This window comes from Salvia hispanica, chromosome 5, assembly GCF_029641045.1.
Source record: "Salvia hispanica isolate PSC_SH4W2 chromosome 5, Shi_PSC_v1, whole genome shotgun sequence".
In the NCBI taxonomy this organism is placed as follows: domain Eukaryota; kingdom Viridiplantae; phylum Streptophyta; class Magnoliopsida; order Lamiales; family Lamiaceae; genus Salvia; species Salvia hispanica.
In genome coordinates this window covers 2,901,515-2,925,590 of record NC_142696.1, presented here as the reverse complement: position 1 = coordinate 2,925,590, position 24,076 = coordinate 2,901,515, and the positions used below count along the sequence as shown (strand labels likewise).

Here is a 24,076-nt window from a genome sequence, read left to right as displayed (position 1 = left end):
TATATTCCATATCCCACTTCATACTACTAATCCTAAATGCATTTAAGGTGTATTCATCCAAAACCACAACTCTCGAGCCATGCAAATGGCTTACATTGTACATAAGCAATTCACAACAAAAATAACAATAATATCTATATATAATCAAACAAAAGATAATTGTAAAAAAATATGAAGTTTGATCAAATTTTGATCTATATTGCAATTTAAAAAAATAGCCAAAAAAAAACTACTACATTTTTTTTCGTTCGCAATGATCCTATGGGAAAAAAGACCCGCAGGTCGTTTAGGTGTAACGTATTGTTGAGATTTATCAATGAAAGCGAGTTATTTTCTTTGTGAATAAACATCATCTTTTAACTTATCGGTAATATGATATTCACATGTGTTTTTTCCACTATCATATTTGATACAATTGCACCAAAAATATTTTCCAAGAGATAATTACAAATATATTCAAATTTCATAATTATTCCAACCGAGTTCTAAATTTTAGAATAAAACATAATTTGATCAAATACCATGCCTTGTTCAATAAGCACATAGTCTAAAAAGTAAAAACACTTCAACTAACCTCAACTACCTCTAATAATTTGTAACCACAACTTCACTATAAATAACACATCTCATGCACACACAAATCTCTCTATCTCCCCACATTCAATCAAAACACAAAACCTCCAAACCAACTTCCACCACCACCACAACCACCGCCGCCGCCGCCATGACGGCCAAGGACTGCGGCCACGAAGACGACGAACGCAAGAAGCTCCACCGCCGCCTCCTCACCGCCTCCCTCGCCTTCCTCCTCCTCGTCCTCTTCCTCATCCTCCTCATCTTCCTCATCCTCCAGCCCTCCAAACCTGCCTTCCTCCTCCAAGACGCCACCGTCTTCGCCTTCAACCTCTCATCCGCCAACACCCTCACCACCACCATACAGGCATACATAAATTATTTACTATATAAAATTTATTTATTTTAACTTTTACATAAATTATTTACTACTATAGAATTTATTTGTTTTAATTTCAAACTAATTTAAAACACTTTAATTTTTCCTATGCATACTTTTTGCCTGTCTCCTATAAATTCCTGGCTCCGCCCCTGTGCAGGTAACCCTCGCCGCCCGCAACTCCAACCAGCGGATCGGGATCTACTACGACCGCGTGGACGTCTACGCGGCCTACCACGGCCAGCAGATCACGCTCCCCACGCTCCTCCCGCCGACCTACCAGGGCCACAAGGATTCCGCCGTGTGGTCGCCGTTTCTGTACGGCGACGCCGTGCCGGTGGCGCCGGAGCTCGGCGTGGCGCTCGGCCAGGACCAGATCGCCGGCACGCTCATGGTGAACATCAGAGTCCGAGGCAGGATTAGGTGGAAGGTGGGGACGTTTGTCTCCGGCGGGTACCATTTGTATGTGAATTGTCCGGCGTTTATAAACTCCGGCGGGCGGAGTGTCGGGATCGGCGGCGGCGGAGAGGTGGCGGTTAAGTATCAGTTGATTATGGATTGCCATGTTGATGTGTGAGACTAATTGTATCTTAATATTGTAATTTGAACTTAGTTCAGAAAAATCATTAAATTTGAACTTGGTTCGTAATTATTTCATAACATATTTTTTGGTGAAATCGTAAAATCATACGTGGATGTTACCGCTGATGAATTAAATGAAGTCGGTCGTTAGTGATCAACAATATAATGACGGTAGACGACTAGACTTTCAATGTTGGATAATTGCGAGCTAAACTTCATGGTCAATTTATCCTTCACTTTTTATCCGGGATTAAATTTGTTGTGTGGTTCATGAGATTCAACCCCACAACTCAATTCTAGATGGATAATCATGGAATAATTAGTCATAGCTAACCTCTTATGACTAAAATAATCTCACAATCCAATCCTAGATTGTATCTTGGTATTATTTTATCTTGCAAACCGAACACCACCTTATTATACTATATCTGCAATTGTTAGCTATCTGAATATCCAATTGCCAAAAGAAATGAAACATTAGAATTAAATATGTGTAACTAAACACAGTACTAAATCACCAAACACCCGTGCTAATTAAGTGTAAATGAACATATTGACATTCAAAGTTATCTAATTATGTGTGTCGACGCGATTTAATTATTAATCAAGTCGAGCTTAATTTAATGAGCTAATTAACCTTTCAACCGACTAATTAATTAGTACTAGTATAAGTTTATATTTTCACGTGTAGTGTCGATTTTTATCAGATTATTTATCGAATGTTGATGTCCAATAATTTATCTATCTTGTCAATCAAGTAGATATGATGCATTTTTCAATCACTTTGATGATTAAATCTTCGATTAGAAGTATTCTATATATTGGTACGTAAAATAAAGTTAACCGTGGATAGTGTAAAGCCAAAGGAAAACAACGTTCAACGACTGATTGACATTTTTTATGTTTGTTGACATATCAAGAAAAGATAAAGTTCCCTATTTCGATTTGTCCAAGAATTTTGTTGGGGGAGATTGTGACATTCCAAATATAAAAAAAAATTAGAATGTGTGCAAATGGATGGAATGAGACGCATGTGCACATTGTGTTAACCTTTTGTTCTTGATTCATGATTTTGATTTCGAGCATATTTTTAGGATCACGTTCATTGCACGAAGATCATTATTTCAAGATTTATTTGTATATATATTTAAAAAAACATTGGAAATTGGAACTGTGAAGAGTATAATTGGTCATATATGGTTAATTAAACAAAAGTATAAATAGTCGTGATATCAGTGAGATAATTGAAAAAAATCAATTCAAGCTTGCAAACATTTTCGTTTCTTTAAGAGAATAGTAATTCGAACTCCCAATTTATTAGAGTCTGGAAAAGTACTTTCTAACTAAATTGTTCCTCTCGAGCTAGTTACATTTATAAAATTAATCTATTTCTATTTAATTTTCAATATATGAACTTGTTTATTGTTACCTCGTGTCGTGAGACTAACAATAATTTGAAAATTCGAATTCATTTAATTTTTCTAACGCTAAATGATCGGGACATATTGTAAGAATGTTGAGCATAAAAAATTTTGCTGCAAAAATATTAAAAAATAATACTCCATCAGTTCAATAATAATGGAGACATTTCTTTTCGACACGGAGATTAATAAAAATTATATTAGTTGAGTTAAGTGAATGGAGTAAAAATGGAAAATGAAAAAGATAGAGATATGAAGAGTGAATAAAGTAAAAGAAAGTAATGTAGGTGTGGAAATATGTGTTGACGTTTATTTAAAAAAGGAAATGACTCTATTACTATGGAACGTACTAAAATAACAAAATGACTCTATTACTATGGAACGGAGGGAATATTACTTCCAAAAGTCTTAGAAACTCAATTCGAGTTCATTGATATGCGATTTTAAAATTTCTGTTTATTTATATAAAATGAAAAGTAGCGAGTTTTTTCAGTGATAACCAAAATAAAAGTTTTGAACTAAATAATTTTGTCAAAATGAAAATTTCGATCTAAAATAACTCCACACGCCATTAAAATTTGCTCATGAGCTTCGGCAGAAAATTCAATTTCCTTAATCAATCGCAACACTCAAACTCGGAATTTCCGCCATTCTACTCTTGAATTTCGCCATCAAACCGAGCTCCTTCACCGCATCACCAATCTGTTCCACGCTGGAAATCGTATCGATCATCGCCGCGGCAACAGGTATTATTTGCAGAACATCGCTTTGATCTCCCCAATCACCCGATCTCAGCTGAGATTTTAGATTTCTCGACGCGATTTTTAGGTTTTCGATGTGTGGATTAGCTGATGATGGCTCCGTCATTGTTTCTATTGCCCATGCCAGCTCTTTCAATGCCTTTGTTGATTCTGTAAATGCCTCTTTGATTGTGCATTCGATTTCTTTTGGTGCCTGTAGTTATGGCAAAAATTAAACAGTACAGTATGTTGTTTGAGTTAATTCGACGATCAATTTATGAATGAATGATATACTGGTTTGTGCATGTGCAGTTATGTGTTTATTGGTAGGAGTAATTTATGAGATGTAGCATAGCAGAATGTAAAAGGAAATGTTTGAGATATACTTGAAAATCGGAGTTTAAGTAGCCATTGATTGGTTGAAGTCGGCAGGCACACTGCCTTGTTAAGTTTCCGATTCTGAGGTATTGTTCCCATGGGTGGCGAAACATGAACCGACCATGCCCTGGCTCCCATCTGGCTAGATCGGCCTGCAAAGGGGACATGACTAATCACTTTTAAGAAATGGAAGATTCGCAGTTAAAATGCGCTTAGTCTGAGAAGTTGTTTCACTCACCAAGGTTTCTTCCTTGACCTTTGAATCTGCAAGGATACTGTCTAGGTTGATGATAGATGGCTTTGTTATCTCTATCCCTGCATCACACGATGTTTTGAAACACAGATCCAGGTGTCCTGTGTTGATAGTGAAAATAGAGTGAGCCTGTCAGGAATCAGTCCAAGAATGGACTATGATGGTGTCTGTATTGAGTGATGTAATATGGTGGGATACCTTCCAAGAAATTTCCAAGCTGGATTATGTTTTGAGCCACGTATTTGTGAAGATCTTCACCGGCCCACACAGGGCGGAAGAGGATGCAGATGGCCAGGCTAGTTGATGCACCGATGAGTGTGGTAACAAGCCTTGTTTGAGCCAAGTTTAGGACATTATTCATTCTAAGACCAGATATGGAAACCAGGATGAATGACAAGATGAAGATAAGCACCCCATAGTCATATTTGGCCTTCACGTTGTGGAAGAATCGCATGAAAGTCATGGCTACAGCTGCAAAGATACATGCTATATTAGTAATGGGATCAGGAACTTAATGGGTTGTATCTTTCTTATTGAATTTTACCTTGTATGAATACAAATAGTCCAATCAGATACGGTTCGCTTCTCTTCCCAGTTAGGATGGCTAAGTGTTGAGCTCCAATAGCAAGAGCAGAAGCTGCTAAGGTTGCTAATCCTTGGTTCAAGCATTTTCCAATTGTTCCACCTAATACAACATATATGCATTAGCCATTTAGGTTTTTTTCCTGAGCCAAGTAGCATGTGACATTGCCTAACATTTTGGTCTGTGTTAGTATATTGGCTATGCTTTTGGTATGTTAATACATAGGGTAATGCTTTAGTTTGAGGAATATACGAACATACCAACTGTGAATTCAAAAACAACCACCACGGTCATGACAACCAAAATTGCAGAGGCACCAAGGTTGTTGTACATAGGCTGGAGGTAGTACAACAATGATACTAATGTTACTGTAACTCCGACCTTGAGGGAATGAATCAATCTTCTTGGATCTTCCTCTGCTACCTTTATTGCTCGCCTAGCTACGTCACATAGTTTAGCTATGGGCTTAGATGGAATATCTCTAAGCCATAACCATCCCCTTTTGAGAAGGCTCGGATTCTCTTGTTTTTCTGGCCCCATCATTGTTGGCTAATGGATAATACTATAACTGGCTTTTCATGGAATGGAGGTACGAAGCTGGCTCTGCAATGAGAGTGGTATGGATTGAATTACTTATATAGGAGCATAATGCATAAAGGAATATTACCATGTAGGAATTGGTTCATTTAGTGAAAAGATGAGGCTGCTTTAGCTAGATGATCGAAGTGGTGTTTCATAATTTTCCAATAAACAGCAGTTTGCTTCTGGTTTAGGCTCAATATGTTTGGAGCTTTACCAAGATTAGAAAATACAATTTCGGTTTATTTACATTGTGACGCAGTTGTGAGGTTTCCATACTCATCAACCCTCCCATGTGGTGACTGGTGAGGTTTCCATACTCATCAACTCATCAGTCCTCCCCTTCCCCTGTGTCTCAAGATGAATACTAGCTTCAGCATCTGAAGGTCTTTTCTGGATTTACGCATCTAATTTTACTGAAAACTACACATCAAAAGTAGCGCATAGATGCTGATTTGTTTTGAAAATGTTCCTTATCTGCCCAATCCTAAGTATAATCAGGACTCTGCCTTATGAGCCCTTGAAATAGAATATCTGCAGCTCCAACAGCAACACATATATCTTAAAAGTTTATCATGCATGTTGTTTTCATTCATGCGTCATTCATTTCTCTTGCCCGATACATCTAGTGTGTATCCTCTCCTCCAGATTACGTCTGAGTTTGAAATCAGTCTGCACCATTAGTTCCAGTTGTCATGCAGCAGCATCTAGCTCTTGTACTTGGAGAGATCATTTCAACTTTTCAAGAACCTGATTAGACCTTAAAGTTCAACATGCTTTATGTCTCTTGTCCTTCTCTAACCTTTATTATTTTTGTTTTTTGTCATCTAGGACTGAGAAGAGCTCTGGAAAGTTGAAACGCGAAGAAATAAGAGCAGAAAACCATCTGTCTAACTGGTAAAGTAAGCAGATAATTAAAGATGAATTTTGTGTTATTAGTGATAAGATGTATGGTGGTGAACCTGATTCCTGCTTGGTCTATATTTGCCTTGCTGAAGTGCTAATAAACAGGATAAAATTCTTGCATAATGTCCAGTGTTTAAAATGATAAAAGAACAGCTCTCCCTCCTCACAATTTAAGGATGTAATGCCCTATAAATCATAAATGCCTGTCACTTCATGTATAATTAGACTGATCTTTAGGGTATTTGATGCAGTCAATTTCAGCATATGTAGTGCTCCTCTCACCCACTAAAAGTACTCTCATACTTTAAAATTGAAGTCAAAACTTCTCTATATTGTGTATATTATCTTATTTGATACGACGTTATGTATACGTATTTATGATCCATCCAAATCAAAATAAGCTGAGAGTAGAGAAATTAATTAGTAGTAATATCATAATTGAGGTTTATGGGCTAAGAATTAGCAAATTTAGGTGGAACTAGAGTTTATGAAAAGGGAATCGCCTATTTTGTTTTAATTATGGCTATGATTGAGTTTTATATCTTTGATTTCTTCATTGATTTGAGCTCTTGTTCTGGATCTGTTTATTTAATTAAATTTAGTGTTTTTTTGCCACACAACTCTTGTAAACAGAGTACACTAAATTTGTTATTGTTGTTAGACATTTGATTAGTGCAAGGTTTCATTACGAGTGAATGTTATATCCTTGGTTTCTTCATTGATTTGAGCTCTTGATTCTGGATCTGTTTATTTAATAGAAAATTAATTAGAAATCAATTTTTAGTAATTTTTCTATTTTATTGATAAAAGTAGTGCAAAAATCAAAACCTACCTGATTATAAACCCTTAGAGCATCTCCAAAGAGGAGGGTATATATAAAATGTATTATCATTTATTTACCTTCTTAAAAAGGGAAATATATCTTTCTAATTTAAAAAGCAACAAACTCCAAAGAAAAAAGGTAGTACTATATAGAAAGGAAAATTATTTTTGTAAATAAAAAAATAGTACAAAATGTCTTCCAAAACATAAAAGTATAATACCTTCTCAAATACTTTTTTCATTAAAGAAAGATTTTTCTTGAAAAGATAGCAAATATGGTAGTTAAAAGATTTTACCTTCCTGATTGTCAGGAAGGTAAAGATACATCTTCAAAAAGGTACTATAATACTTCTCAAATATTGGGGAGGTAAAAATATTTCTTCAAAAAGGGATAATACTTCTCAAATATTTCTTTTCTTAGAAAATGATATTTCATTAAAAAAAAGGGTAAATATGGTAATTATATGACTTACATCTCCATTTACATCTTCCCTTAAAGATGCTCTTAGCTATGATTATCAACGTATATAAGTATCTGAATTTTTTCACTCTATTTTTCTTTTTTGCCGGGTGGTATGTGGAAACCTCATGTATTCATTCATGTTAGAGAGACGGCGGTTTTGGCTGCCATCCACGACCATGTTCAAAATAAATTTCAATGTGTAAAGAAGTAAATGGTAAAGTACAAAATAAAAATTACTACAACAGGCTAAAATTAGAACGCATTGGTGGAAATCGAATTCATAATCTACTACGAAACTCAACAAGGGCGCTTGCCATGTCCGGCAGAGAATAACACCACCATGCAGCAGTATACAACTGGCTAGGAGAAAACAAAGACATACTACTACTTTGTAAGCAAATGAATCCACAATTCTGACATAAACTAAAAAAAAAAAAAAAGTAAAGAAACAGTTCCAGAATCCACACCTTGTCCCTAATCAACACAATCTCTCATGCTTAATACGAATATACACTAATCAACAACCAAAAGCTCTAAACCAGTTTGCTCTTTTCCCCCTCTCATCCATCCAATTAACTTAAAGCCAAGCCCCATGAAGTCTAGTAATCACCATTTTTGTATACACTACAATGCTACGAGTAGTTCTTGTTTCTTTGGAGCATCATTTTACCTACAGGTTTAGTCTTGGAAGAGAAAGCTAGCTCTGCTGCTGAGGTTTTTGTTTCTTTTTGAACATGTTAGTCATGGCGAAGCTTCTGGGTTGTCTGCTCGCTCTTAACACGTTCGGACCAGGTGTGGCCGTCACTGCAAGCTACGGGATCTAGCAGTCAAGGGAACCGGGGCTGCGTGGTGGAACTGCTGTGGTATTAGGGTGTTGTCGTTGTTGATGCCATTCGGTTGAGGTGTGCTGCCTTTTGAGCTTTGCTCCAAGAGACGGACTAATGAGATGAAGATTTCCATCCTCGTCACATCCCTATTCGCCTGTTAGAAAAGAGAAATTGACAGGTTATTAAGGCGACTTCAAGAAAAACAGAATGGACTTGTATTCTTGGCTTGAAATACGAACCTCTACAGCAAATCGTGCCCAAATCTTGTCATTCCGTGTCTCCATGACTCCCTTTAGGATGGTTAGGCCGAGTCCTCTGATGATGTCTGCTATTTCTAGAAACAGACCACGTTCCTCACAGAGCATCTATTCGTGGGAAATGGAACAAATATATGAGTTTGTGATGTGTATAACTTCAAGCTTAGAGCCATGGAAGGAACAAGGACGGCTGTGTTACCTCAACTAGCATTTGTCGAGGCTGATTGAGATCCTCAACTATGATCGGGCAGACCATAGATTGTGAACCTACTTCGTACGCCCACGTAGCTCCTCCTTCAAAGTTATCTTTCAAAAGCAAACCTCCATCCTTGCTAATAATCTGAGGCGTGAAAAGGCTGAAGAATGTAAATATTTTGCATTCTCAATCCACGGGGGAAAGAAATAGTTTGTCAACTTGAAAAGTTTGAAATAGCAGTTTGGACCTTAGACTCTCCAGTTTGCTTTAGCTTGTCTGCGTGCTTCGTGACACTTTGCAAGAAAAGCATGTGTTTGATGGTGCGTTCGAGTAAAGCATCAATGCTACACTGTTAGCAAAACAAAAGCGTTAATGCCACAAACACATCACAAAATCATTAAGATTTATACTCTCTACTGTGATAGTGTTTATTACCTTTGCCCCATTTGGCACGATTTCTCTAAGTTCCTTGACGCGATCTTGGATCATTTGGCGATCTTTTGGCCTAGGCCTCGGACTTTCTCCAGGTTTAAGACGCTTCCGGTTTGTTTTGCCCGTTTCATCCGGCTTCTTGGAATGTCCAGTGGACACACTGTTACTTGCCTTTGGTTTTTGATCCTTCTCCATCCATGAGCTTATCTGTGACCCGTAAATGGAACTTCCTTGGGAATAAGATCTTGATTCTTCCTTGGAGTTGGAGGACCCATTTCTCAACGAGCAAGAACTCACTGCTCCTGCCTTTGCCAGATATTTAGGAACACCAAACAACTCTCCCTTCAATTGGTCAGAGATCCCAAATCGGCCATAAGGAAGTGAACCACTGGGCGTGGAGGCACTGCTCATATTTGTTAACGTCGTTCTACAGGAAACATTATCGTCCATGCTCTGCTTACTGCAAGGTCGAGCCTTAGAAACCACGGCCTCCAATAGATGGTCGGAGGGGAATATCCCACTCTCTGAGTTTCCTTGGCTGGCAGAACATGCTTCTGAAGAAGCAAGGCTCTTCTTAGGTGGCAGATTACTTTTATTATCCCAATTTATGGCTGATGCATCACTCAAACTACTATTCCAGCAACTACTAAACATTTTATTCTTGAAATCAGCCCCCAAAACATCGAACAAGTCATCTCCCCCTGATTCAGTTTGGATGCATACATCATCATAACTGGAGTTATTCACATAAGGAATCTGACCTCCAGAAATAAGCTCAGCCATATTTAGATGCTCAGCAAACTGAGGCAGAGGCATATCATGGCTTTGATTTGGATGCCGCGCCATCTCTCTTTTGCAGTCGTTCAACTCACCCTGTCCGAACCCATTGTCCACGTGGTGAAGTTTGCTGTCAGAGCTATAAGCAAGCGAAGAATTAGATGTGAAACAGTCAACTGAATTAGAGTTGGAAGGCTCCACTTTATGAAGCTTCTCATTCTTAGGTAGACTAGCACCGGCTGATACTGGTTTACTGTTGCTCATGGCGCCATTCACTCCGACTGATGAGTGAATGACAGAACCATCAGAACAGTATATTGAGCCCGAATTCGCAACCAATGGCTGCAGGACGTCGTTGGGGGCACTAAAATGGTCCTGGCTGCTGGTAGTGGGCACCATCTTCTGCTCAGCACCTCTTATTGTGCCGTAGTTAAAAGTAGGCAAGCTGCTCGAAGGCAAACCTGGAGCAGACCTCGGTGCGTGTAGAGGGGTATTTAGGTTCTTCCACATCTCGGGATTCGAAGGGATAACCTCAGCTTTTGCAACACCATTTGCGAATTGGTAGTTGTGGTGCCTAATCCCATCATGGTTCAAGTGTGTGGTTTCATGCACGGTACCACTTGACTTGAGCCCGTATTGGATTTTTCCAGCCAAGGGGAACTGGTTCGAGTTCCCTGGGTAGCTGTAAGAGTCGAACGAGCATGCATTCGACTCGAGAGACAAGCCTCCAGAAGTGAAGTTCCCCACTGGAACCCCAATTCTTGGAGTGTCTTCTTTTGCTTCATAATTTGGTGATAGTAGTGCACCAGATACATATCCTAGCTGAAGTATCAATGCTTTTACATCATTGATAAACCCCAAATTCTCCATTATCTGATGAAAACAGGCATTGATTTAGATCATATGATCTCTAATCGAAAACCATCTGAGGAATACGAGATTATTCAGATGATAAACTTACAGCCATGGACGAACCAAACTGCACGACGCCATGGGGAAGAACTGGAACAACTGCAATCGTCTGATCGAGAAGGGAAACAAGTATGAAAAATCAGATTTTGGTTATAAATTGGAAAAAATAAATCAAGAAACAGCAAAACATGCTAATCTTATTACCTGCATACCAGCTGAAAACTGTTGGCATACCTCTTTCACAACCTGCAAAAGAGGAGGTTCAAATATTCAGTATTAAATAGAAATCTGCCAGAGCTTCAACAAGTGCTCGTCTTCTTTGATTTGATCCAATCAAATCAAGAAGGCGAGCACCATATCCCAATATTATACCTCTGGTGGATGAGAGTCTCCACAGTAATTCTCAGATAGGATCCACTGATGGCTTCCTGTAAACGCAACCCTTCCAACTAACCTGGGGCAAAAACCGGACCATGTTAACTGAGGTATAAGAGAAATTACTTCATTTACACTAAATCAAGACTTTTACTGAATTTTGTTTTCAATGGCATTACCCTTCTCCTACAATATTAACATGGCTGTCCATCATCATCTTGTTCACAAGCAAATGCACCCTGTCCCCTGCTTCTGCAGAGATCCAAGAGGCGTTGTAGTTATCAAGAGCAGCAGCGTCTGCATTCTCTTTCCCCGGCTGCCTGGAGCACGTTGCAGCCTCGTAGTAGCATTCTTCCCAAATCAAAAGCCTGCAAGAGCAAAGGTAAGTTCACTATCAACATTCTACATTTTTACCACCAAAATATATGAAATCGCTTCATATGAGGAAGAGTACACATAGATGCAGACAAGGGAAACATCAGAATCCAAGAGACTGGCTGTTGTTATAACATGAGAGAGGCTATATCTTCAACTAAATCAAAACCTCTTTAATTTTTTACTGCAGTGAGATTCTACAAGACAATAGAACTAACCAACCAGAAAACTCCAAAATAACAGAAAATGAAAGTTATTGCACATCAGATCACACAGCAAGAAGAGAGAGAGAGGTGGAGAGGGTGGGTGAGAGAGAGAGAGAGACACCCATATCTACTAAATCTGCTAAATGTCAAATCAAATCTTGATTACCAATTAACTAGCCAACTTTTACCAGACACAAAACAAATAATTGTGGATCAAACAAAACACAATCTTTTCAATTTAGTCAAGGGAGATGAAATCTTGTGGGAAAAAGGAGTTTATCTTGATGTACTCAGTTACTAGCACTTGGCTTATTCTTATTCAGGGAGAAAATGAAAGATCCATTATGTGAAAAAAATAAAGATCTCTTTTTTCCTTTTCTTTTTTTCTCAATCCATTATCAGTAGTCCTCACAAAACTCCAAGAGGAAGAGAATCACTACACGCAACTGAACAAAAGCACAAATCAAGAATTCACTGAAAAATACATCAAAATTCCTCCATTTGGAATTTTTTCATAAGAAAAATATAAAGAAACAACCGAAAAAAATAATTCACCAACTGTTGGAAAAAAGAAATCTTTATCTTGATTATTAATCAAAAAGGGGGGAAAGGGGAAGAAAAAGATGTGATTTTTAACAAAACTTACTTGGGGTTTTGGCAGCCAATCTTCCAGAAAACAGCATAAGACCACTGATTAACTCCACAAAGAGTCTTCAAACCCTCTTTCAGCAAATACCCCATCGCAGCTGCTTTTAATTCCTTTCAATGGAGCAGTGCAAAAAGGTGCAGAAATTCTTCTTTTTCTTGGTTTTGTCTCTGTGTGTGTATGTGTGTGTGTTTGGATGGAGATTCACTTAATGAATGTTGAGCTGTGTGTGAGGACAGAAGGTGTTTGTGATAATTCCTCACAGAAGGGGTGAAGAAAAAGGGATTCTTGATTTTTCAATCTCTCTACTTTAGCCTAACTTCCTCTGCAAGAGCCACGCCCAGCTTGTTTAGTTCTCAAACCACCACTCCTTTTCCTCTCTGGATCCAAGCTTTCAGCAATCACTCGCTCGCAGGCCATTCTAGAGAGAGAGGGAGGAGAGAGAGTAGAAGAATAAGAAGTATGAAGAGAGAGATAGAGGAAAAAGACTGTTCTTTTTCCCACTTCTAGACAAACAGAGAGAAACACTACACTATCCCACAAGCTTTAAGCTCACAGTTAACGGCAACGAAAACATTCTCCATTGCAAAATGCAGCTGAAAATGTTGATTTCTTGGTTGGAATTTGGGTTTTAGGGAATAAAGATGGTGTTTCTTGAAGGAAGGGGATGGATTTTTGCTGGAATGTTATGTCACTCTGAAGTGTGTGTGTGTTGAGCGTGTGAAAATTGGGAGCTTGAGTTTTTTTTTGGTTGTGTGATGGGGTCGAAGTGTGCAAGAATGATGGTTTTTATGTGATGCTTTTGCTTTCTCTCTCTCTCTTTCTTTTTCTATTTCTCTTTCCTTTTTGTCACAGCAGAGGAGGAGATGATGGGGGCAGTGTGCTAAAATGCGCCATTATGATTAACCAATGAGAGGTGGGTGATGGAAACAGACCCTGAGTTTGGAGGGAATTGCCATGGTTGCCACTGGCTTTGGGGGGTGGTGGGTGGGGGTATTGGGGGTGGGTTTTTTGTCTGCTTTTTGTGTGTTTTTTTTTCAACTAAATTCAGGGGGGAGGCAGTCAGAATTTTGTATCTGTATTTTGGAACTGTTGTGAAGAATCTTTGGAATTTTTGTTCAGTCAAAAACTGTCTTCTCTTCAATATATTCGGTTAATGTGTCAAAAAAAATCATTTAATTAGTGTTTTGTTTGATTCAGGAAACGAAATTTGAAGGATGAGAGTCGAACTTCAACGTAATTAAATCGACGCCAGCTTAAAAGGTAAATATATCTTGTGTGTTTGTATGTGTGCGAGATACTCAAAGTTTTGAAACTTTTTAAGATTTGTTTTTAGAGAAAATAAAATAAAATGACAAATAATTTTATGGATAAAGTCAAATAAATTGAACAAGAAAACGTGCACAAAATTTGAATCATGGCTCCACTCATATAAATGAAGCCAAGATGCTCTAAACCCGAATGTCAATTTCTTGAATCGGACAATTTTTTTAATACTAAGAAAAATACAGTTAAATTAAATCCAATAAATACAATGGCTGAGACGACGAAATATTGTTTAAAAAATTAGGAATGAAATATTAAGTAAAGCAATGAATTGGTTTTAAATTGGTTTCTCAATTCAACGAGTTTTGTGTTTACTTATATACGTATCGTACTTTTATACTACATCAGTCCCCCAAATTTTGACGCACTCTGATCCGGCACGAGTTTTAAAAATATAATAAAAAGTGAGTTGAAAAAGTTGGTGGGATGTGGGTCCTACTTTTAAGTATTAGTTTGATAATAAAATGTTAGTAGAAATGAGTTAGTGAAATATGAGGTCCACTACCAAAAATAGTTAAAAGTGAAATGTGTCAAATTTTCAGGGACGGATCGAAATAATAAACTGTGTCAAAATTTGGGGGACGGAGGTAGTAATTAGTTTCAAGCAAATTGAGCCGCTATTTTTATAAGAAAATTTAAATTTAGGGCACTCCCAATGGTCCGGCTAAAAACTCCCTTATTTCTCCCTAACTCCTGCCACATCAGCGCCACATCAGCACCATAATTTATCCACAGTTTTTAGCCAACTTTTAGCCAACTGCTCCAATGGTTTCTCCCTTATTTCTCCCTAACTCAACATTTCATTTTTACATCATTACTAATTTAATTATTTTATTTTTGTATATAATAAAGCTAGCTAATTTAATTTATAAGACAAAACAAATAATAGTAATAAAGTTCGTTGTATTAAACACGAGTAAACATTACAACGACGAACATTAATAAAAAAAATAGTACATGAATGGAAAAAAAAATTCAAAGTAAAAATATTCAAAGTTAAAAAATTCAAGAGAAAAAAGGGATGAGGATGGGGAGAGAATGAAGAGAAGGTGTGTATTTATAGGGGGGAAATTAAAAAAAAAAAACAAAAAATATTTTTATCGCCGAATTATCGCCCACAGTGGTCGGCGATAATTCGGCGATAATCCGGCGATGAATCAGGAGTTGGCGATGAATCGGTAGATTTAACGCCGAATTATCGCCGAATTCACCCCAACGCCCGGCTATAATCCGGCGATATTCGGCGATTTTTCGCCGACCCTAACGCCTAACCATTGGGAGTGCTCTTAGGTTTGAAACTAAGCAATACTACCTCTGTCCCTGAAAATTTGATATATATTACCATTTCGATCCGTCCCTGAAAATTTGATACACTTCATTTTTACCATTTTTGGTAGTGGACCTCATATTCCACTAACTCATTTCTACTCACATTTTATTATAAAATAAAACTAATGCTTTAAAAGTAGGATCCACATCCCACCAACTTTTTCAACACACTTTCCATTACATTTTTTAAAACTCGTGTCGGGTCAAAAGTGTAGCAAATTTTGGGTGACGGAAGTAGTAATAGATTTGATTACATTTTATTTGGAATGAAATTTACCCAGCTTTACTAAATCATGGGATGGGGAAAAAGACCTTTTTCCATAACTTGATTACATAGAATAATTAAACCATAAATCATAGTACGGTAATTCCAATTCTGCCCCTTAGATTTAGATGTGAGGTCAGATTCAGAAGTAGAATTCAGGGATTCAGAACTTGTACCCTCGAAAAAAGCCTTATTGCCCAATAGTGGAAGTTGCTGTCCCACCCCGAAATACCCAATATACCCTCCATTCTCTCTCTCTCTAGAAAAAAAACACGAGTCTCTCTCCACCGCAGGATCTGTGTCGGGTCAGGACCACGGGCCCACTGGGCCCATGACGCTATTCTTTTGTCACTTCGTTTACTTTTTATTTTTTTATTTGGAAAATAATTATCTTTATTTTACTTTTTTTATTTTAATTATCAGGTTGGTAAACTAATTTTTAGAAAATTAAATAGATATGGGGAAGTCAATAGTCTTATGTTTTCTAAATTTTGATTCACACTTACTCTATTATTTTTGGCGATGGATTATTTTTAATTTTATGATTAGGTGTGTGTAAATTGACTTGCATGGTTTATATAAGTAAATGGTTATAGTTGAACAAATCGTGCATTGGTACAGTTTATGTGTTCATTTAGTTGAGGGGATATGTATTTTTATTTAGTGAATTTATTGGAGGGTTTATATTAACATTATTGTGTTTGGATTAGTTTAATCGTGAGTTAAGTAAATCATACTTACGTCCTAACGACTGATTTGTTTTATTAAAAAGGACGATTGAACTTTTGAGAAAATGAATTAATATTTTGAAGTATAAATATTTTACTTTTGCAATTTTTACGATGCGATGTGATTGTTGTTTTTAAAGGGGTTTTCAGTTCATGATAGAATTATGTATAGATGAAAGGCAATATAAATATTATATTTGATCGATAAAAATAGTCAAACTGCATAAACTATTTTTAAAATAGAATTGGTTAAATGTTACTGGGTCATTGTAAAAACCGTAGCTAATTCAATGTAACAGAACCAATTCTGCTAGCAAATCAAGGGGGCATAAATAATTATATTTGGAATACTGTATATTGATAGAAACATGAAAAATAAAATAACAAATCTGATTTGATTGTTTTTGTAATTGATAAAATTAATGATATCAATAATAATTATAAAGTGGTAGAATCAAAACTAAATGTATAAAATAAAATGAAATATACTAGTTTAACATTTTTTTAATATTAAATCGTTTGAAAAAATCGTAATGAAATCGAAACTGAATTATAATTAAAAGTAGGGATATTGACATCTAATATCACGAAACTTTCAAAAAGTTGGATTTTTCCCACGAACTTTAAAATTGGCAAATAATATCACGAATTTTATCCCGGGTTTGGTTTTTCCCACGAATAAAAAATTCATGTTATTTTAATAGATTGAAGAACAATTTTGGAGGGTGTGCTTCAAGAAAAACTATCTTCAAAGATTGAAAAACTTGAAACTTTGTCGAGAAATTACGAAAAAAATTCGATATCATAATATTATTTGTGGGAATTTTTTCATTTGTGGGAAAAAACAAACACGAGGTAAAGTTCATGATATTATTTGCCAATTTTAAAGTTCGTGGGAAAAATTCAATTTTTTAAAAATTTCGTGATAGTAGAGGGCAATATCACTAAAAAGTATGCAAACTATGATGAAATTAAATAATTTTATTAACTACACATATGGAGTAATTTTTTCACTGTATATATGTCGCTTTTTTATTTTATCATTATTAGGTTTCTCCACAATAATGATGGAGACTTCCAAGTGGCCCTTTTATGCCAAATGATTAGATGGGCCATGAATTTTAATTCTTCATTTTAATAATTTTTATGCAATTTTTCCTTCTTTTTCTTTAAATGTTGAAGCACAAACAACTTCGTGCTCACTTAACTGATCCACAACATTATTTCTTGGAATTTAATGCTAAAAGGGATTCTATTTTTGTTGCATATTTCACTAACAACCTTTTCCTAATCTTAATTAAGATGTAACTCTGTAAGTGGAAAAGATGTAACCTTCAGGAATTTTGAGGACTTTCCCTTCTTTTTCTAGTATGTTATTGTCAACTATGAAAAATCATCATATTTTTACAGATAGTTTGTTTGTTTTTATCTAGTTAAGTAGTGATATTATTTCATGATATTGATTCGTACAAGTGTAAAAAAAACCCATATATATTATGACTATGTATATATGTGTGAGTGTGTGCTTACTATTGATAATGTCATGCTTACAACATGAATAAGCAATAAGCTAATTGCATGTGCTGACATGATTAATCGATTCTAGTAAAACTAATTTTTCATCAACAAAAAAATTGGGGACAACACTTAATTATTACTCACTTCCTTCTTTGTTTGGGCATAATTAAATTCCACAATAGTGACAAATTTTATAATGTCCCCTATTTTCTTGGGAGGTACAAAGCATATTTGCTTTGAGCCCCTAAACACCTATTTTCATCCTACTAATATTTCCAACCTAAATTCCCACACTTTTTTGAGTCTTTGATATTTAATGTGCAAAACAATGTCTCTCTTTTAATATCTGGTATAAAATATAACTTTATTCGTTATAATTAAATAAATTAATAGTAGTTTTTTTATGACTGAATATGAAGAAGATTATATATGTAAATTGCATTAGTGCACTTTCTCATGTGGAGTATATTATTTATGCATTATATCAATATTAAATCACCAATATATCATCATTATTTTTCATTTGATTTTTGTATATATGAATGGTCATAGGTGGTCCAATGACAATTCCATTTGTGTCCCCTTAAGGGTATGATGTGTTTGCCATTCCAAGGCTTTGTCATTGTGGCTTTTGGGCAACATTCATACAACGTTTTGTGTCTTTTCTCAATGCCCTATTTTAACATACTAAGACCAACCTAACAAGTAGAGTAGGCATCCCCCTACAAAACAAGAATATAATCTAAATTCATAAAATAATTAAGTAAAAGAGAACAAGAAATATGAAAGATTAAAAGAATTTTTATTTTTGTCATAAATAATTTACTTATCTTAGAATATCATATAAATATAACATGACTTAATTATAATGGAACGAATGGAATAACTATTTCGTAGACAATTACTACTACTAAATTAGTACTCTAACTGAGTCGAAAACTAAAATCATTTGCTAATTATATGCATCTCTGCTAATATTTGTGCAACTATAAATATCTCGTCGGTTAATTTTAGATCATTTCCAACCATACACCAAAACTCATTTTTGGTGTGAAAATCATCTCCAACCACACACCAAACTCAAACTTATTTTTGGGGTTTTCTAAGGATTTACACCAAATATGGCGTAAACACTAAAAATTTGGTATATGATTCAAGTTTGGTGTAAATGATTGGAGTAGAATTACTTTTGGTGTTGACATATATCTAAAAATGGATTTGAGTTTGGTGTAAATGGTTATGGTATTATGCTATATGATAAATACTTTTTCCATTATAATATATTGATATGTACTGTACTACTTATGCTATGATAAATATTACTCCTTCTACTAACTTGTAGAGAGACAAATAGATAGATAGTGTACTCCAGTAAATTAAAATATCTGATTATAATGTTATTTAATTTAATACTATCATGGAATTCTATAATTCTATTCTTTTGCTGTTCTTCATAGTACACCAGGTTAAATTACAGACTCTCTGACAGTGATTAGCTGACAAATCCAGTTTTTGTTTGCACTTTTTATTTCTTTTTCAATTGAAAGAATCTTAATATTCACACGTAATAAAATAAAATGTATTGTCATAGATATGCGTGTCAAATAGCGATGCTTAAGACTGCATACATGGAAATATAACAATTTTTAGTGAATAAAGATAGTAAAATATATTCCTATCGATAAATGATGTTACGAATAAATGATACTACCTTCGTCCCCCAAAATTTGCTACACTTTGACCCGATACGGGTTTTAAGAAATGTAATGGAAAGTGAGTTGAAAAAGTTAGTGGGATGTGGGTCCTACTTTTAAAGTATTAGTTTTATAATAAAATGTGAGTAGGAATGAGTTAGTGGAATATGGGGTCCACTACCAAAAATGGTAAAGGTGAAGTGTATCAAATTTTCAGAGACGAACCAAAATAGTAAATTGTATTAAATTTTTAGGGACGGAGGTAGTAAGTACTAGGAGTATATTCATATTTACAAACTTAAAGTCACACTTTACTAGATTCTTATGCCAATAAACTCTACTTTGGCCGACTTCGTTAATGTTTTTCATACTATAATTTTAGATAATTTAAATTTATTTATTTGCTTAGTTTCTTGTTGGTTAATTTATTTTTATTAGTTTCTAAATAATTAAATATATTTAATCTTTAATTTCTTGTTTTGATTTAAATTTATATTTTACTTCTGATCTTTTAAGTTAGAAAGATTTAAAAGATACTAAACAATCAAGCTTTTTAAGGGAAGACTCACAACGATTGATTTGTGTCATGTGTGGTATGAGATAATGAATAGGAAAATAGAATTTGATACGATTGGAGATGCTCTAAAAATTTGAACTTTCGACTATGAATTTACATGTTCAATGGTGTATTTGAATATTCATGGAAAATAGTACATTCTCTCGATCAAAATAAAGAAAGTTTGGGGAGAAGGCATAAAAAGATGGAGCACTAGTTGGATGCACATGAGTTAGTGCACCTTTTTAAATTTCTTGCTATTTTTTATTTAACCTAACTGCAAAAATAAATCTATTTTTATTTACTTATTTTAATTTTGTATTCTTGGGAAGTCGTGTGAGTCTGTGAGATGCATATAATATAATATCCTATTATTCGACAGAGGAGATATATTTATCTATATTGTTTAATAAAACAAGATTAATTTTATGTTTTTTTGTATATAATATTTCAAAACTTTTGAATTTATATGTAATGAAATAAACTCAAATCCCACTCCCAGTCAACAGTGAAACAAGATTTTCTTTAAAATTTGTTTATTTTATATTTTATTGACCCAAATCTAGAAAAAAGTACCATTTGATTTCTACTATGAATTAAATAAAAGAGGCTTTTTCCTAACTGAAAAAAGTGAAGATTCTTGGTTGTTTCAAGTTTCTTCCTATTGGTGAAACAAAAGCTTCACACCATATTATATTTATATTTAGCTTATAATAATCACAATGTTTGTTAATGGTTTATTATTAAACTAATAACTAATTCAAACTTAATTACTTTTATATGTAACTCGTCATATAATTATTTAATAAAATATATGAATTACTCTAAGAAACCAAATAAAAATTAATTAGCGAGGTTAAACCATCTCATGTTCACAACTTCAAATGACGAATTTAAACTCCATTTATCATACCTACTAGTTACTACTCAATCGTATATAGTCACTAAAGATATCAACAATAATTATCTCTAAAAATATATTTATAGTAATTATATACTCCATCATAATTATCTTTAAAATTTATTTTAGTTCAAATCTATTTAAATTGTTTAGTTAGTGGACCACCCAAAATATATTGCATTCACCTAAATTTCAAAAGAAAAAGATATGACGGAAAGGCATGAAAATATTTATTGGGTAACATTGAAGATTTGCCACAATGAGACAAAGGGCATGAGAATCTTGACTTAGGTGATACACACAATTTCATTTCAATTAATCCTCCAAAATCCGATTAGATTTTTGGTCACCTTTCCTTTCCAATAGTTTTAACTTTTAAATCATATAATTCACATTTTTTCTATGATATTTTATTATATTTTAATCGCATTTGGAGCTATTAATCTTATAAAAGATTCTCAAAGGGTTGATGCAGAGAAATAATGCTTGATTCTAAATTTGTTTCAAAATAAAATAATGATTGAAAATTTGGGAGGTGGAATGGTGAAAGAAGAAAAACCATGTGTGAATTCTAATTTTCCGGCTCATCTATTAAATTCATACTTCTTTTAAAAAAGAGGGTTACTATTTGTAAATGATTGTTTGCAAAAAATAAATCCAACAAAATAATTATATTTTTGAGACACGAAAGGCCCACAAAAAAAATGAGTAATGGAAATGGGCTTGGGGAGAGAGAAGAGGATAATAAAGCCAGTAATTAATTTACAAATGTATTAATATAATATACTACTGATATATTCAGATAAATAGTCATTTCATATTTTTATTTTTTTTTGGAAGCTGATATCGTATAAATAGTCCTTTAATTAATTTGTCTTCTTATAGAAGTCTTTTTCAATGAAGTTAGATTTTATGAAAAGCTATACAAACGTTTCAAAAACATGAAGTTAAAAGTTTATAAAAAAAATAATATTATTCCAAAAATAGGAATGAAAAACCGGCACATGATAAAATCTTTTAATTTGTCTATACTATAGTTAGTGTATTTTTTTTTTTTTTTTTTTTTTTTTTTTTTTTTTTTTTTAATATGGTAACCTCGTTCAATATCAATGCTGATTAACATGTTGTACTCCTACCATTTGAATCGGACTTTGAGACCGAACATATTTCGATTCACTTGTGCGATCTGGGCAGACCGGAGGGAACCACCACGGCTCCTCTCTTCTCGAGAATCCGTACATCCCTTAGGCTATAATGTTGATTAGTTTTTCCATGTTGTGCTTTATTTGCCAAGAAAGGGCAATCACTAAATTCATGGTTGAGTTATAGGTGTACATAATAAAAGGGCAAAGTGTGGGAAAAAAGGGGTAAAATCTTCCATGATCATGAGACACTAAGATCTATGGCATTGACATTGCACAGTACTTTCTCTTCTTAAAAGAGAAGTTCATCTCTTTGTGTCACCTTTTTTTCTCTTATATGAATAGATGTTTGGTTAGTGGGGTTACATTGTTTTATTGCTCAACAGCTGATAAAATGGCATCTCTAGATGCCAAAAGATTATATATGTATTATGTATATACATATCGAAAAAATGTATTATGTATATGTAAAAATACTAACATTGACTTGTCACTTTGAGGACAATTATAGGGAGTATTTCTTCTGTACAATAAATAAGACCTAAGGTTAATGTTAGAGATGGATGGTTATTAAACTACTCAGTTGTTTGGCCTAGAATCAGATCGTTGGCCATGGTTCCGAGTTTGATTCCAAATTTTTTGAATGGTAAATAGAGTGTTCGATTCAAAATTATGAAAAAGACATCACTATTGAACTGGTACTGGAACCACCGATTTTGGTTCTATTGCCGGAATCCTTCACGGGCCGATTTTGAGTCCACTTCTGTGGGTTCAGAACCGACAATTTTCGGCCCGACGACATCACTATGTAACTTATTCCAATTTATAAATTGAAATTCAGTTCGATGTTGGAATATCTTAAGAGCAACATAAAAGTTTTACTCACATATAAAAATATGTTCAAACATATTCTATAGTTAAACGAAGTAGTATTTTTATGATTCATAGTGAAACTTATATTCGGTAATATTATTAAAATCGAATCTTATCCTTTTCATGATGAAATGATCTCATATGATTTTTGTGGCATTGTTTTTGGTGAAGGTTTTAAATCTTGATACATGCATTTTTCATACATTCTTGAAATAGAATAATGTGTATAGTAATTTTTGTAGATAGTTATCCATATAGACCTAATATGGTTGAAGAATGATGGGAGTATGCCACCATGACTTGGTGGGTAGGCCATGAGCCATGGCATGCCTTGGACCAAATCATGTAACATTACTTACCTTTGCCTTCTTTGCATCATACATGAGAGAGAAAGTGCAATCATAAATTATATTCTTTTTTACTTTGTTATCATATCATTATTTTATTTTCTATTTCCCATTTTGTAAAAAGTTGTTAAGTAGCTTTGGTAGGGTGCTTCTGCTAAACAACAAACATTCTATATTGGAAAGCACTCATTTTTCCTTATAACATTTCAATTTTGTTGTTATTACAAATAGTGTTTCATTTGGTATCAAATCCTACTTAAATAGATGCCACACATATATATCAATATATATCTAGATAATCAGTAAATTTATGTACCAAATGCATAGACGACATGCACATAGTTTGGATAAGATAGAATTAATTCTCTATGACTTGATGTCCAACAAGCTTCAATAATAGTAGTTCACATTTTTTTCTTTATTTCCACGTGAATAATAAAGATGGCCTCATATTTTCTTGCATAAAATCTAAGTAAACATTGTACTTTTCGATAAGATGAAATTTATCCTCGTTTTTATTTTGTTAACCATATATTCCATATGGTTTTGTTTGAGCCTAATATCTTTGTACTCTTGCTCGCCTCTCGTGGCTCGATCCTTTTCTTTCTTTCGTGGACTGTGCTATAGTTTCGGGGGATGAAATAGTATACTTTTTCCGCAATTAGCTCTTTCACGCCATTAACTAGACCATTCGATCGTCAGTTAATTCGTTCAC

The 24,076-nt window shown here is 34.6% G+C and overlaps 3 protein-coding genes and 2 long non-coding RNA genes across 6 annotated transcripts; 3 read left to right on the top strand and 2 right to left on the bottom strand.

The window, feature by feature from the left end:
- Positions 1–647: 647 nt before the first annotated feature.
- On the top strand, positions 648–1,612 carry LOC125188808 (NDR1/HIN1-like protein 1). The gene is made up of 2 exons (XM_048085865.2): positions 648–940; positions 1,113–1,612. Exons 1-2 carry the CDS (start codon positions 725–727, stop codon positions 1,527–1,529), a joined length of 633 nt encoding a protein of 210 aa, XP_047941822.1. The 5' UTR covers positions 648–724; the 3' UTR covers positions 1,530–1,612.
- A 1,933-nt stretch (positions 1,613–3,545) lies between these two features.
- On the bottom strand, positions 3,546–5,511 carry LOC125188798 (aluminum-activated malate transporter 8-like). The gene is made up of 6 exons (XM_048085852.2): positions 5,170–5,511; positions 4,871–5,011; positions 4,525–4,797; positions 4,312–4,427; positions 4,082–4,225; positions 3,546–3,909 (listed from the first exon to the last, which is right to left on the bottom strand). Exons 1-6 carry the CDS (start codon positions 5,450–5,452, stop codon positions 3,568–3,570), a joined length of 1,299 nt encoding a protein of 432 aa, XP_047941809.1. The 5' UTR covers positions 5,453–5,511; the 3' UTR covers positions 3,546–3,567.
- LOC125188810 (uncharacterized) lies at positions 3,562–7,112 on the top strand. Its single transcript, XR_007170776.2, has 2 exons — positions 3,562–3,701; positions 6,320–7,112. It is a non-coding gene; the product is annotated as an uncharacterized LOC125188810 (long non-coding RNA).
- Positions 7,113–7,941: 829 nt separating this feature from the next.
- Positions 7,942–12,821, bottom strand: LHW (transcription factor-like protein). Of its 2 annotated transcripts, none has more exons than XM_048085850.2 (10): positions 12,683–12,821; positions 11,635–11,823; positions 11,453–11,534; positions 11,285–11,326; positions 11,130–11,189; positions 9,395–11,041; positions 9,207–9,308; positions 8,963–9,103; positions 8,746–8,871; positions 7,942–8,660 (listed from the first exon to the last, which is right to left on the bottom strand). In XM_048085850.2, the coding sequence occupies exons 1-10, from the start codon at positions 12,775–12,777 to the stop codon at positions 8,481–8,483; spliced, it is 2,664 nt and encodes an 887-aa protein (XP_047941807.1). In that variant the 5' UTR covers positions 12,778–12,821; the 3' UTR covers positions 7,942–8,480. The 2 variants fall into 2 exon arrangements, with proteins under 2 accessions (XP_047941807.1, XP_088914326.1); XM_089058200.1 differs by lacking the exon at positions 12,683–12,821 and adding an exon at positions 12,203–12,335.
- Positions 12,686–16,292, top strand: LOC148924211 (uncharacterized). Its single transcript, XR_016130366.1, has 2 exons — positions 12,686–12,819; positions 13,883–16,292. It is a non-coding gene; the product is annotated as an uncharacterized LOC148924211 (long non-coding RNA).
- Positions 16,293–24,076: the final 7,784 nt, after the last annotated feature.

Coding starts and splice junctions, on each gene's coding strand:
- LOC125188798 (XM_048085852.2), bottom strand. CDS start 5,452: ATGATGGGGCCAGAAAAACAAGAGAATCCGAGCCTTCTCAAAAGGGGA. Junction 4,428..4,524: donor GCTTGGAAATTTCTTGGAAG/GTATCCCACCAT, acceptor CTATCAACACAG/GACACCTGGATCTGTGTTTC. Junction 4,226..4,311: donor AGGTCAAGGAAGAAACCTTG/GTGAGTGAAACA, acceptor TCCCCTTTGCAG/GCCGATCTAGCCAGATGGGA.
- LHW (XM_048085850.2), bottom strand. CDS start 12,777: ATGGGGTATTTGCTGAAAGAGGGTTTGAAGACTCTTTGTGGAGTTAAT. Junction 9,309..9,394: donor TCGTGCCAAATGGGGCAAAG/GTAATAAACACT, acceptor TTTTGCTAACAG/TGTAGCATTGATGCTTTACT. Junction 9,104..9,206: donor AGCAAACTGGAGAGTCTAAG/GTCCAAACTGCT, acceptor TTCACGCCTCAG/ATTATTAGCAAGGATGGAGG.
- LOC125188808 (XM_048085865.2), top strand. CDS start 725: ATGACGGCCAAGGACTGCGGCCACGAAGACGACGAACGCAAGAAGCTC. Junction 941..1,112: donor CCCTCACCACCACCATACAG/GCATACATAAAT, acceptor GCCCCTGTGCAG/GTAACCCTCGCCGCCCGCAA.